This window comes from Bombina bombina, chromosome 3, assembly GCF_027579735.1.
Source record: "Bombina bombina isolate aBomBom1 chromosome 3, aBomBom1.pri, whole genome shotgun sequence".
Lineage (NCBI taxonomy): Eukaryota > Metazoa > Chordata > Amphibia > Anura > Bombinatoridae > Bombina > Bombina bombina.
In genome coordinates this window covers 615,622,603-615,638,797 of record NC_069501.1, presented here as the reverse complement: position 1 = coordinate 615,638,797, position 16,195 = coordinate 615,622,603, and the positions used below count along the sequence as shown (strand labels likewise).

General features: G+C 35.3%; 1 protein-coding gene across 5 annotated transcripts in view; it reads left to right on the top strand.

Moving 5' to 3' along the window:
• COL16A1 (collagen type XVI alpha 1 chain) overlaps positions 1-16,195 on the top strand; it is a 240,454-nt gene that overhangs the window by 83,475 nt on the left and 140,784 nt on the right. For all 5 annotated transcript variants that reach the window (XM_053707234.1, XM_053707232.1, XM_053707233.1 and 2 more), the window contains exons 9-10: positions 14,915-14,959; positions 15,476-15,511. In XM_053707234.1, coding sequence (XP_053563209.1) covers positions 14,915-14,959; positions 15,476-15,511 — 81 coding nt within the window. The remainder of the gene's footprint in view (positions 1-14,914; positions 14,960-15,475; positions 15,512-16,195) is intronic.

The window sequence follows — 16,195 nt, the reverse complement described above, 5'->3', positions numbered from 1 at the left end:
TTCAGGGCAATGGGGAGCTTAGTTTTTTTTAGATAGGATTTTATTTGGGGGGTTGTTTGTGTGGGTGGTGGGTTTTACTGTTGGAGGGTTGTTTGTATTATTTTTTTACAGGTAAAAGAGCTGATTTCTTTGGGGCCCTTTTAAGGTCTATTGGCAGTTTAGTTTAGGCTAGGGTTTTTTTTATTTTGGGGGACTTTATATTTTGATAGGGCTATTAGATTAGGTGTAATTAGTTTAAATATTTGATAATTTCTTTTTTATTTTGTGTAATTTAGTTAATTTTATTTAATTAATGTAATGTATTTAATTGTAGTGTAAGCTTAGGTGTTATTGTAAGACAGGTTAGGTTTTATTTTACAGGTAAATTTGTATTGATTTTAGCTAGGTTGTTAGTAAATAGTTAATAACTATTTACTAACTAGTCTACCTAGTTCAAATAAATACAAACTTGCCTGTGAAATAAAAATAAAACCTAAGCTAGATACAGTATAACTATTAGTTATATTGTAGCTAGCTTAGGGTTTATTTGACAGGTAAGTATTTTGTTTTAAATAGGAATTATTTAGTTAATGATAGTAATTTTTATTTAGATGTATTTTAATTATATTAAAGTTAGTGGGTGTTAGGGTTACACTTAGGGTTAGGTTTAGAGGTGAATAACTTTAGTATAGTGGCAGTGACGTTGGGGGCGGCATATTAGGGGTTAATAAGTGTAATGTAGGTTGTGGCGATGTTGGGGGCGGCGATTAGGGGTGTTTAGACTCAGGGTTTATGTTAGGGTGTTAGGTGTAAACAGTAGCGTAGCGTTACAGAACTTTACGGTCCTTTATTGCAGGTGTTAGGCTTTTTTTTAGCCGGCTCTCCCCATTGATGTCTATGGGGAAATCGTGCAGGAGCACGTAAAACCAGCTCATAGCAGCGCTGGTATCCGAGTGTGGTATGGATTAGCGGATTCTGCCTTGTATATTTCTTGGAAATATTTATAAAAAACTTTCTTTATATCCTCAATCTGAGTGTATCTTTTATCGTTCTGACTTATGGCTGAAATCACATTACTGCCTTTGGGTTTAGAGATTCTAGCAAGGTATTTTGCTGCTCTCCCAGCAAACCCTCTGTATAATGCTTTTTGCCTTAACCCTTCTTGAGTAGCCTTCTGCTTTAAGAATGTATCTCTCTGAGTTTTAGCATTAATATATTTCCTCCATATTTCTTTATTTCTAGAAGCTACCTATGCATTGTAGTGATCCCTCACTGTATTTGACAATTGCAGCTCTTTCTGTTTGTATTTTTTTTACTCTGGATAAATATTCCCTCTCAGTACCGCCTTTGCGGCCTCCCAATAAATTTCCGTTTTCTCAGCGTAATTCTTGTTATAACTATGATATTCTGCCCACTTAATCTTTAGAAAATTCTCAAAGTTACTATTAGATAATAATAGCAAAGCTGTCACTGTAAAGCACCAGGTTTACTATAATATGTGTAATACACCTTCTGTATACACTAGCAGATATCTACCAATTGTCACTGTTTTCATGAGATTGTCATGCTATTCCTCCAGCTCCCCAAGACCTTATGAAAATACTTAATTTGCTCTGCCAACTCTGGGCCAGATTCCAAGTGGCGCTTTTTAGTGCTTTCGCTCGAGTGTAAACTTTGCTATAAGTAATCTTTTGTGCGTGCTTCTGGAACCGTACATGTTAAAAGTAAAAAGATTGCACGAAAGTGAAATCCGACGCACGCAAACCAAAGAACTTCACGATAGCACGACTGAATTAACGTATTCTCCCCATAGACTTCAATGGAGAGAACAGAAGAAAAAACACCTAGCACTCGTGCAATCACCCAACAGGACTTAGTTATATTTCACACTTCAATGTTCTTCACATACAGGACAATGTAAATTGTTATTGTAAATACATGTTCCTATATATATATATGTGTGTATATACCTATACCTGTATATCTATTCCTATAGATATATAGGTATTGATATTTATTTTACATTAACATTGTAGATATGTATATAGAAATATATATTTATTATTTATATATGTTCTTTAGGTCTAATGTGGTGTGAAGTTGGCACACATGAAGAGTTACTAATCTCAAAGCGTGTTATAAAATATAAAATATTAAAAATTAATAATAATTAAAAATAATCAAACATACTGTAAAATATTCTAAATAATCCATAGGAAAAATAATATATATATTTATATACTGTGTATATATATATATTTATATATATATATATATATATATTTCAGTATGTATAATAATTTTTAATAATTATTAATATATTTTAATATTTTAATAACGCCTTAACATTAGTAAATTTTCATGTGTACTAACCTGACATTGCATTAGACCTAAATTGCAAACCCCAAACCGCACTGCGCATATTTGAAATTCCTGTTTTTCCACATAGAATTTTTTTTAATTTTAATTATTAAAAATATATGTATTTCTATATATACTTGATAATCGTAATGTAAAATATATATCTAAACCTATATAGCTATAGCAATAGATATACAGGTATAGGTATATACAGATATATAGTAATATGTATTTACAGTAAAAATTACATTGTCCTGTATGTGAAGAACATTGAAATGTGACCATAACCTGTCTGTCTGCTCTGAGGTGGCGGACAGACATCGCCAGAAATCAACCTGATCGAATACGATCAGGTTGATTGACACCCCCTGATAGCAGCCGATTGACTGCAAATCTGCAGGGGGTGGTATTGCACTAGCAGTTCACAAGAACTGCTGGTGCAATGATAAATGCCAAGAGCGTATGCTGTCAGCATTTATCGATGTGCAGCGGACATGATCCGCAATATCAGATCATGTCCGCTCACACAATGATAATTCAGCCCCATAGACATATATATATATATATATATATATATATATATATATATATATATATATATATATATATATATATATACAGGGAGTGCAGAATTATTAGGCAAGTTGTATTTTTGAGGATTAATTTTATTATTGAACAACAACCATGTTCTCAATGAACCCAAAAAACTCATTAATATCAAAGCTGAATAGTTTTGGAAGTAGTTTTTAGTTTGTTTTTAGTTTTAGCTATTTTAGGGGGATATCTGTGTGTGCAGGTGACTATTACTGTGCATAATTATTAGGCAACTTAACAAAAAACAAATATATACCCATTTCAATTATTTATTTTTACCAGTGAAACCAATATAACATCTCAACATTCACAAATATACATTTCTGACATTCAAAAACAAAACAAAAACAAATCAGTGACCAATATAGCCACCTTTCTTTGCAAGGACACTCAAAAGCCTGCCATCCATGGATTCTGTCAGTGTTTTGATCTGTTCACCATCAACATTGCGTGCAGCAGCAACCACAGCCTCCCAGACACTGTTCAGAGAGGTGTACTGTTTTCCCTCCTTGTAAATCTCACATTTGATGATGGACCACAGGTTCTCAATGGGGTTCAGATCAGGTGAACAAGGAGGCCATGTCATTAGATTTTCTTCTTTTATACCCTTTCTTGCCAGCCACGCTGTGGAGTACTTGGACGCATGTGATGGAGCATTGTCCTGCATGAAAATCATGTTTTTCTTGAAGGATGCAGACTTCTTCCTGTACCACTGCTTGAAGAAGGTGTCTTCCAGAAACTGGCAGTAGGACTGGGAGTTGAGCTTGACTCCATCCTCAACCCGAAAAGGCCCCACAAGCTCATCTTTGATGATACCAGCCCAAACCAGTACTCCACCTCCACCTTGCTGGCGTCTGAGTCGGACTGGAGCTCTCTGCCCTTTACCAATCCAGCCACGGGCCCATCCATCTGGCCCATCAAGACTCACTCTCATTTCATCAGTCCATAAAACCTTAGAAAAATCAGTCTTGAGATATTTCTTGGCCCAGTCTTGATGTTTCAGCTTGTGTGTCTTGTTCAGTGGTGGTCGTCTTTCAGCCTTTCTTACCTTGGCCATGTCTCTGAGTATTGCACACCTTGTGCTTTTGGGCACTCCAGTGATGTTGCAGCTCTGAAATATGGCCAAACTGGTGGCAAGTGGCATCTTGGCAGCTGCACGCTTGACTTTTCTCAGTTCATGGGCAGTTATTTTGCGCCTTGGTTTTTCCACACACTTCTTGCGACCCTGTTGACTATTTTGAATGAAACGCTTGATTGTTTGATGATCACGCTTCAGAAGCTTTGCAATTTTAAGAGTGCTGCATCCCTCTGCAAGATATCTCAATATTTTTGACTTTTCTGAGCCTGTCAAGTCCTTCTTTTGACCCATTTTGCCAAAGGAAAGGAAGTTGCCTAATAATTATGCACACCTGATATAGGATGTTGATGTCATTAGATCACACCCCTTCTCATTACAGAGATGCACATCACCTAATATGCTTAATTGGTAGTAGGCTTTCGAGCCTATACAGCTTGGAGTAAGACAACATGCATAAAGAGGATGATGTGGTCAAAATACTCATTTGCCTAATAATTAATTCTGCACTCCCTATATATATATATATATATATATATATATATATATATATATATATATATATATATATATGTGTGTAAATATATATGTGTGCATTGGAACCCTTTGCACTTAAAGGGACAGTCTAGTCCAAAATAAACTTTCATGATTCAGATAGGGCATGTAATTTTAAACAATTTTCCAATTTACTTTTATCACCAATTATTTTGCTTTGTTCTCTTGGTATTCTTAGTTGAAAGCTTAACCTAGGAGGTTCATATGCTAATTTCTTAGACCTTGAAGGCCACCTCTTTTCAGAATGCATTTTAACAGTTTTTCACCACTAGAGGATGTTAGTTCACGTGTTTCATATAGATAACACTGTGCTCATGCACGTGAAGTTATCTGGAAGCAGGCACTAATTGGCTAAACTTCAAGTCTGTCAAAAGAACTGAAATAAAGGGGCAGTTTGCAGAGGCTTAGATAAAAGATAATCACAGAGGTTAAAAGTATATTAATATAACTGTGTTGGTTATGCAAAACTGGGGAATGGGTAATAAAGGGATTATCTATCTTTTAAAACAATGAAAATTCTGGTGTAGACTGTCCCTTTAAGTAGATAAAAACTTAAAAACATATTTATGCAATATTCATATTTAATAAAGCGTTATAGTGCGTATTTACTGAAAAAATATTTCACATTTTAATGTTCTGAACATAGCAGAATATGTTCTTAGTATTTTTAAATAGATATTCCTATATATATCTGTATATATCTATACCTATATATATATATAATCATTTATAAATATAGATATAGATATATATTGTACAAAAAAAATCAGATATATGTAGCAATATGTATTTATTAATTAATAGAACATATTCTGCTATGTGAAGAACATTAGAATGTAAAATATTCATATTTTCATGTTGAAAATATGCGAGTGGGTTTGCGCGCAAGAAGGGTTTTTTCCAATTTTTTTGCTCCATTGACTTCTATGGGGAATACGTTATTGTGCGCACAATATTATAAGTTAGTATTTTTACATGTGTCGGGTTAGTTAGTGATGACTTTTTACCTTCAACTTGTAATACGAGTGCAAATCCGACGCTCGCAAAAAGCTTACTTCTAATGAAGTTAACAGAGAGCGTAAAATAGCACTCCATTTGTAATCTGGCCCTTAGTGTGCAGCCAGACCTATTTATTTTCTTCTAGTCAATTAAGATAGGTTTGTGTCATAATTTAATAGCATCAATAATTTTCATTGACCATGTCCAATGAGAAAAAAAATAACAGGAATTCTTTATATAATGATTTCATGTGCTGAATTAAGTTTGGTAATTTGTCTCAAAATAAAAAAAAGTCATATATATATATAAATATATATAAATATATATATATATATAAATATATATATATATATATATATATATATATATATATATATATATATATATATATATATATATATATATATATAGGTATATAATTATATACTATACATGGCAGCAAATATTGGTTGATTTATGTGACCACAATGTGAAAAAATAGCTTGATGTTCCCATTGTGTAAAAACTGTGCTTAATAAATCATTCTTTTGGTTAAAAGATACTGGGCTGCATATGATATTAATTATCAGCACAAATAGATACTCAGTGGAATTGGGTGTTGCAGTCTATCCATTTATCAACTTAGTAAATACTTGGTGGTACTATATTATGCATTAATGATGAGCACATTAAGATATACAATACAGTGCATTAAATAAATGATCCATTTGTATAGATATTCAGTTAAATCACATAGTGCTAGTTACGTATAAATATACATTAGAAAGCACTTTGTATTATTGTCATTTATGTATAGATATCTACTAATTAGAACTATACAGTGCTATATATTCACTGTATTTATGATTAGTACAGATAGAATCTAGATAAAGAAATGTAACTCTGTATATTCACTTTATATAGGTAAGTGATACTTGAACAGGGTGCATGGACACCCTTGAGTGGCATTCCTTGGGTAACGGCCACATATAGAATAGGAGAAATCTGAAAAGATCTCAGACACATAAACTCATTAAATAAAATCATGCAAAATGGCCACAGAACTTTATATAAATATATAACTGAAATTATAACAATTAGATATTGACTTTTAGTTTAAAAATATAATGGTCTATTTGTTTTGCACATGTATTTTTAAATCTATGTGACCCGTAATAATACAGAGGTAGTTGGTGGGTTGAAAAACCATATGTACTTAAGCAGCAGTAGAAACAGCTTCTATAATCTCTTCCTACAGAGAGGCATAAATAGTAAAAATCTAAACTTAATGTAAAGGATTAAAAATAAACTTTTCTCCACATTCAACCAACACCCTCAAGACAAATACTCTGTGTTTTTCTTAATTTCTCCCTATATAAACCCTGGAGAAACCCTGAGGCAGGGGTAAAGTCCAGCGGGAATGCAGGGGAACAGAGTTCACCCTGGACAGAGGAAAGAAACGCTTCAGTAAACACTACTGCTGCTGGAGGGAGGAGCTGGTGCACAGTCTGGTTAGAGGGATATTGAGATAATTTAGTAATGGGCAGTAACACTTTCTACAATGCATTAAATTCAAGACTGTCAGCGGTCCTGCTGTGTGATCACCCCGCACTGTGTGGAACACATGTTGCTTACATTTCCGTTGTTTTGTTTTGGGGTTACTTAGCTTCCCTCAGCAGAAATAGGACTATTGCACCTTAAGGGGGTGAGACTCTGTGACAGAGGAGGAGTCTCGAGTTGCTTTCAGAGGTCTCAGCCCACCCTGGAAAGGAAGGAGAGGGAAGGAAGGAGGGAGTGAGGAACTGAAGCTAAGCTGGCTATGCACCATGTGAGTTAAAAACAGTATGAACAACCTGGATCTTGACATTACACAGGCGTTCATGTGCGTCTAGTTTAGGTATTTTAAAGTTTTTTTAAAAATCAGTGTTTCACCAAAGAAAAAAATGTGCTCAACAAGCAGGGGAAAGTCATGTCCTTCCAGCACCCTACTTTATCTCCGGTTGTAATTCCTTTTAGATCTTCCAGAGATAGCTGGGCTGAGATTTGCAAGGGAAATACATGTGTACACACAAAGTCCCTGCAATTAAAAGGGTTTGTCAAACATTTTGAATTAAGATAAGCCCAATTACTTTAATTTATACACCAATAGTATTTGTAGTCTGACTACAATAGTATTTGTATCAGATGTTGACATTACAGAGCCTTACACATCCCGAGGGCCAGGGAGTAACATTTCCTAAACTTTTACTAAGGCTCTTAGGCCTAGATTTAGAGGCCTAGATTTAGAGTTTGGCGGTAGCCGTGTAAACCAGCGTTAGAGGCTCCTAACGCTGGTTTTAGGCTACCACCGGTATTTGGAGTCAGTCAGGAAAGGGTCTAACGCTCACTTTTCAGCCGCGACTTTTTCATACCGCAGATCCCCTTACGTCAATTGCGTATCCTATCTTTTCAATGGGATCTTTCAGACTCCGGTATTTAGAGTCGTGTCTGAAGTGAGCGTTAGAATTCTAACGACAAAACTCCAGCCTCAGAAAAAAGTCAGTAGTTAAGAGCTTTCTGGGCTAACGCCGGTTTATAAAGCTCTTAACTACTGTGCTCTAAAGTATACTAACACCCATAAACTACCTATGTACACCTAAACCGAGGTCCCCCCCACATCGCCGCCACTCGATTCAATTTTTTTAACCCCTAATCTGCCGACCGCCACCTACGTTATACTTATGTACCCCTAATCTGCTGCCCCTAACACCGCCGACCCCTATTGTAACGGTACCAACAGGAAACCAAGGGTTAACACCAGGGAACAATGTCCTGCATAGGGAATCAGCAATTCACAACCCAGCCAGTTTTCAGGTTTAAAACAGAATGTCTTTTATTAAGGCTCATATGCCCAGTATTTATGCAGGTCTGACCCCCCAGAAGGGGGGGTTGAAAGAATGTTGTACATTAGATGGAGGGAACACGCCCTTTTACATGATACAATAGAATACCTTGCTCAAGCTGATAACAATTTAAACACAAACACACACTTGGCTTTCCTTATCATCTAGGGTCTGCTCTCTGAACACAGTTAACTCCTTCAGTGGTGACAGAAGGGTCTGTCACATCTACATAGCACAATATACAGCCTATAGACAACCTTTCTTACGTTATAGTCCAGAAGTGGCTAGGTTTGCCACACCTATATTATATTTATTAACCCCTAACCTGCCCCCCACAACGTCGCCACCACCTACCTACAATAATTAACCCCTAATATGCCGACCGCAAAGAGCCGCCACCTACATTATAGCTATGTACCCCTAATCTGCTGCCCCTAACACCGCCGACCCCTATATTATATTTATTAACCCCTAATCTGCCCCCCTCAACGTCGCCTCCACCTGCCTACACTTATTAACCCCTAATCTGCCGAGCGGATCTCACCGCTACTATAATAAAGTTATTAACCCCTAATCCGCCTCACTCCCGCCTCAATAACCCTATAATAAATAGTATTAACCCCTAATCTGCCCTCCCTAACATCGCCGACACCTAACTTCAATTATTAACCCCTAATCTGCCGACCGAATCTCGCCTCTATTCTAATAAATGTATTAACCCCTAAAGCTAAGTCTAACCCTAACACTAACACCCCCTATAATTTAAATCTAACAAAATAAATTAACTCTTATTAAAGCAATTATTCCTATTTAAAACTAAATACTTACCTGTAAAATAAACCCTAATATAGCTACAATATAAATTATAATTATATTATAGCTATTTTAGGATTTATATTTATTTTACAGGTAACTTTGTATTTATTTTAACCAGGTACAATAGCTATTAAATAGTTAAGAACTATTTAATAGCTACCTAGTTAAAATAATTACAAAATTACCTGTAAAATAAATCCTAACCTAAGTTACAATTAAACCTAACACTACACTATCAATACATTAATTAAATAAAATACCTACAATTACCTACAATTAAACCTAACACTACACTATCAATAAATTAATTAAATACAATATCTACAAATAAATACAATGAAATAAACTAACTAAAGTACAAAAAATAAAAAAGAACTAAGTTACAAAAATAAAAAAATATTTACAAACATGAGAAAAATATTACAACAATTTTAAACTAATTACACCTACTCTAAGCCCCCTAATAAAATAACAAAGCCCCCCAAAATAAAAAATGCCCTACCCTATTCTAAATTACAAAAGTTCAAAGCTCTTTTACCTTACCAGCCCTGAACAGGGCCCTTTGCGGGGCATGCCCCAAGAAATTCAGCTCTTTTTCCTGTAAAAAAACACATACAATACCCCCCCCCCAACATTACAACCCACCACCCACATACCCCTAATCTAACCCAAACCCCCCTTAAATAAACCTAACACTAAGCCCCTGAAGATCTTCCTACCTTGTCTTCACCTCACCGGGTATCACACCGATCCGTCCTGGCTCTGATATCTTCATCTAAGCCCAAGCTGGGGCTAGACATCCATCATCCGACGGCTGAAGAAGTCCAGAAGAGGCTCCAAAGTCTTCATCCTATCCGGGAAGAAGAGTAGATCCCGGCCGGCAACCATCTTCTTCCAAGACCTCCACCGCGGACCCATCTTCTTCCGACGACGACTTCCCGACGAATGACGGTTCCTTTAAGGGACGTCATCCAAGATGGCGTCCCTCGAATTCCGATTGGCTGATAGGATTCTATCAGCCAATCGGAATTAAGGTAGGAAAATTCTGATTGGCTGATGGAATCAGCCAATCAGAATCAAGTTCAATCCGATTGGCTGATCCGATCAGCCAATCAGATTGAGCTCCTATTCTATTGGCTGATCGGAACAGCCAATAGAATGCGAGCTCAATCTGATTGGCTGATTGAATCAGCCAATCGGATTGAACTTGATTCTGATTGGCTGATTCCATGTTTCTTTAACAAAGGATACCAAGATAATGAAGTAAATTAGATGACAGAAGTAAATTGGAAAGTTGCTTAAAACTGTATTCTCTATCTAAACCATGAAAAAAATGTTTTGTATGTTATGTCCCTTTAATTGCTTTAATTCTGTGAAGTATGTAATATGTATCAATTCATTTTTATTTAAAAGTAGAGATTTTCCTAATTCAATATAAGAGTTTTATTTGTGCCTTTTTCTGCATCCACCATGATTTATTTTTCTAAATCTGATTTCAACAGATAGATGTATTTGTTATGTTAATAATCACCAATCATATCTAGAGGGGTTATTTGACAGCTATTTTAAAATGTATGAATCGTTTCTTTAGGGTGAGATGTTTCCAGTGTGTCTTTATTTTTCACAGGACACATCAATGTTCATTTTGCTATTCTATCAAGTGGGATAGTAATCATTCTTAAATCAGTAATTTGATGTCTAGCAAGTCATGTGATCACCTTATTTAAAAGATGAGACTCTCCTATTTCTAATGAGGGAGTCTAAGGTGTTTTAGTTTTATTTTAGCAGAAAAAGTTACAAAGGTTTTGTTTCCACTGCTTTTTCTTACTCAAAATCTGGTTAAATCATTTTATTTTTTAACTCAACTATGTGATGTGTAAATGTCCATTCAAACAGTCATTTAACCCCTTCATGCCGGGTGCAAGTGCTTAGAGTGGAACTAATTTTCCGATGTAAACACTTGCTGGGAAAATGAAATCATGCAATTGTCTATGTGATCACGTAAATTCAAGGCTGGGACCGGATCATGGTGTACTGTCTACACTGCTAGGCACGCCCCCAGTATGATATTTCATTGCGCAAAAAGGGAAAGCTGCTGGACGCCATATAAGGTAGAATGTTGTATGCCATCCTAACGGCATTAAAGGGATCGTAAATTAAAAATGAAACTTAAATTGACTTGACAGAGTATGACATTTTCAACAACTTTCAATTTATTATGTTATAACTTTTGCCTAGTTCTCTTAGTATCCCATGTTAAAAAGTAATCATATGTGACCTCAGGAGCGTGCATGTGTCTTTATCCATCTGACAGCAGTGTTTGCAACATAATTTATAGCAGTGTTATACAATGCTGCAAATACTGCTGCCATAGACTGCAAAAGACACATGCACACTCTTAAGCTCTTATTAGCCTACATATGAATATACTTCAACAAAAGATAACAAAAGAACAAAATAAATGTGATAATAAAAGTAAATTGGAAAGTTGTTTAAAATTGCAAGCTCTATCTGAATTCTGAATGTTTAATTTTGACTTTACTGTACCTTTAAAGCCCAGAGCTGGTAGGACAGCATGGAATATCCTAATGGCATATAGAGGTTAACATAAGAGACTATATTGTGCTCCTGGTTGAAAAGGGTTAAAGGGTAGGATCAAAACCCAGACATTCATGCAATTTGGGAAAGGTGCTGAGGGTGGACACAGACAGGAAAGTATTAGAAAGACTGATGCTAATGAGATGGGGAGAGAGTTGAGAAATACATCATAGATATATGATTTACCAAGAAAATATCAGATATATATAGAACTATGTATCTATGAATAAATATAGCATATTCTTCTATGTGAAGAATAATGGAATGTGACATATTAATATTTCATGTCGGGTTAGCACACTTGAGAAAATGTGATTGGGTTTGCGGGACTTGTTGGGTGTTATTTTTTTTTTTTCACTTTTCGCGCTCCATTGAAGTCTATGTGGGAATCCTTTAACGCGGTTGCGATATTTTAACTTCAGTTTTTACTTGTAACTTGTAATACACACGGTACCCGACACACGCAAAAAGCAATACATAGTGATCCGCTCATAATCTAGCCCCATATTAGTCTATGGCATTGATTCATTAAAGAATGGAGAGAGGTTGAGCTTTAGTGAATCAGCTGCATGACATAACAAAGGAACTGGTGAAGCTGGAGAAATGTTTTGTGGACACCGGATAATATATTTAGTCAATTCTACCTAGTGTTATATAATCAGGATCAACGTACATATCATATCAAATGGTCTATAGAATGGTTGTGAGGCACTTGTGTACTATGGTTTGTTTATATATGTTTAACTATCTCCATGGTTACAGATGCTTGTTTTATGAATAGTTTTAAGAGTAACTTTCAAGCCTGGATTTGTTATTCTGTTGTTAAAACAAAGGTGCTTTTTATTTTATTTTTTTTGGATCAGATCGCATATATGACTGTAACATTTAAGAAAAAAGTATACATTCATAAACTATTTATCATTTGGTCTTACATAACTATTCATATTAAAGAATTATGCTATTAGGTTTAGTCTCAGATGGCTGCATGATTTGGTATTTATACAAAATATGCTCTGTAAAATTAAACACAATCGTTATTTAAATTGGCAGGAGAACTCATAAACTTGGAACCATTAAAATAGGGTAAGCTTAGAAGTTTGTTTGTAAGTCTGAGAATGGAAAGACCTGAGTCTTAGGTCTGGAGAACAATCTCCATTCATACTCATTTGGTTGCATCACTTTTTCCACTCATACCCAGCCAGGACAATGAAGAAAGGAAATAATGGGGGGGGGGCGGGGTACAGGGAAAGAAAAGTACGTAGAGCCAGAGTGGGAAGGGAAAGTGTTCTGCTCACATCAGCTGTAGCTTCCAAGAACTTGGAGAAAAATGGACATTTTGTTTTCAGTGTGTAGCCACAGATTATTTCAATAAAGAACTGAGAAATAACAATGAAATAAAAGAAATACACAGCCATGAGCTTGCTTTTAAAAATAAAGGCTAAAAAACCCAAATATGCTGTGATCTCATCATGCACCGTCAATATCTCCTGCCAAAAGCAGTCTATTTCAGATCAGGAACAGATTAGTACCAATTATGACTGTAGCCTTTATAATGGATGTTCCTCAACTTTCAAATTAAAAGAGAATGTTATTAAATCATAACTGAATTATATGCAAATAGTGTTTTGGGCATACACGCCCTTACACATGACTGAGGATGAGTATGCTCCAACCGTTTCCATATAGCCCAGGTATAATTTTAAAAAGGTCTCTTTAAAGGACTGTTGATTAACTAAATTGTGAAGTTGAAGAAAAGATTTTGCAATGACCCTTCAAATGTCTTTATGTAAGTTCCTCAACTTATGCCCATAGTGTGAATCAGTGATGGAGTTTCTCCATATAAACAACAAATATAATCTTTCCACAGGATATATTTCTTGGTCGTAATATAATACTGAGAGCCTGGAAGGCAAAAACAGTACCTAAATTGAATGAGCTTAAAAACGCGTTGATGACCCATTTTACACAAGAACAGTGGAACTTACAAGACGTCTCAGATGAAAGGCTAGCCAAGTTCTTTAATCAATGGGGAACATTTATTTTATCTTTTCCAGTTGAAGTGCTGGTTAGGATGGTTAAACCTTTCAGCGAGACTGCATACATGCAACTTCAGATATTGGCAGGTCATTTTCCCCGATCCTGGCATAACATGGGAGAGCTGGAAAGAGACTGACTATGGTGGGGGGAGATGGGTCCCGGTCGGGGAAAGAACCTTTTCCTTTTTTTTTTTTTTTTTTTTCGTTGTTATACATTTATTTTATGTGTCTTGCTTTTCAGCGTTATCTGTTGCTTCTGTTAAATTATACATATAGCGAGGTTGTTGTACAAACAGGTGTTATTCAAGATTTGAGTCAAAAAGAGGAAAATATTAGAAAATAGGAGTGTATGGAATCGGGGAGGTTGATAAGTGTACTATTCTTTCTTTGTTTTGGTTTACAAGGGGGTTGACAATATTCCATAACGAATCATTTTTGTATTTGTTATCTGTCGTGCTTTGTTTCATAAGATGTTATATTCAGCCCTGCGTGGCAGAAAGAAGTGGATTTCTGTGATGTGTACACTTATTTTGTGTTAAATAAATAAACATTTAAAAAAAAAAAATCATAACTGAATTATATGCAAATAGTGTTTTGGGCATACACGCCCTTACACATGACTGAGGATGAGTATGCTCCAACCGTTTCCATATAGCCCAGGTATAATTTTAAAAAGGTCTCTTTAAAGGACTGTTGATGAACTAAATTGTGAAGTTGAAGAAAAGATTTTGCAATGACCCTTCAAATGTCTTTATGTAAGTTCCTCAACTTATGCCCATAGTGTGAATCAGTGATGGAGTTTCTCCATATAAACAACAAATATAATCTTTCCACAGGATATGTATGGTTTATTTCAGACTTGATGCAAGCATTTACACAGTACATAATCGCAAGTTCCTATCCTTCAATAAATAGTGTGTCTCAAGCCTCAAGCCACTACAAATTCTACTTCTGTAAATGTATCGCCAATTGTGTTTTAATGCAGTTTGAAAGTCACCTCTCTGTTTATGTCTAAAAAAGTAATTCTGCACTATTTCTAGGGTGAAAAGATATCTCCTGGGATCCCTGTTGATTTTCCCCCAGAGGTGAGTTTCAATTTTAAAGAGACAATATGGTTTTGCCATCATAAGTTATGGTGTCTTTGAATGAATTGGACAGAATTGCGTCACTTTATTATATTTAGGAAAGAATAAAGCAGTACTTAGTTTTGACATGTTGTTTAGTAACCTCAGAAACTCATAAAGATGTTCTGTTTGAGAAAGATGTATACTCTTGATCATTTTAGAGCAGCATTCTGGAGTAGCAACATTGAATTTACATTTGAACAATCTCTGTTTTTTTTCCTAAAAACACATCTGCCAATTCTCTTCAAAACAAGACTTTTTGTAGAGGCACTACTGAATATAATTAGATTTCATTTTTCAGTTTAACAGTAATTTTTATTTTTCTACCAGTATTAATTAAAACCATAATCCATGATCTAACCATGTTTTTCAATCATGTAGTAAACTTGAAATAAATTATTGCTTCTATATCAGAGATGGCTACATTGTGTGTTGCTTGTAAGTTGCATTAACACTGTTCATGCCTATTTCCTGCAGTGTGAATCCTGTGCATTTCGAATTCCAGAAGCTAATGTGAGTATGATGCATGTTCTGTTAAGTGAAGTTCCAGAAAAAGTTTCCTTTATGGGGAGATGTTAACTATGTGTATAAATAGATAGATGATAGATAGATAGATAGATAGATAGATAGATAGATAGATAGATAGACAGACAGGAATTAAATGACTAAATGTATGACACCTCTGATAAATTCTGATATTTCAGGCACACAGATTGCTAACAGGTTAATAAAATCCAGCATATAGCCATGAAATTTATTTATTTATTTATTTATTTATAAAATATTTTACCAGGAAGGATACATTGAGATTTCTCTCGTTTTCAAGTATGTCCTGGGATCACAAAACATTGCATTGATACAATAGGGTACAATAAAATACAAAAACAATAATAAAAATACACAATAGATGCAAACATTTAACATAGAGCAGGTACAAAATATTTAATCAACCATGACAGGTGCATTCAGTTTTGAGATATGTATAGAGGGATCTCTTAAAGGATTTTAGGCTTGGGGAAGGTTTGAAAGTGTGCGGGAGGTCATTCCATAATTGTGGCGCTCTGTAGGAAAAGGAGGATTGAGCTGCTTTTTTTTTGTATTGAGGCAAGCTAAATAATGTGCTGGTACTGGATCGGAGGTTATAGGAGGTGGGAATAGCCGGGGAGAGCATTCTGCTCAGGTAGGGTGGGAGCTTCC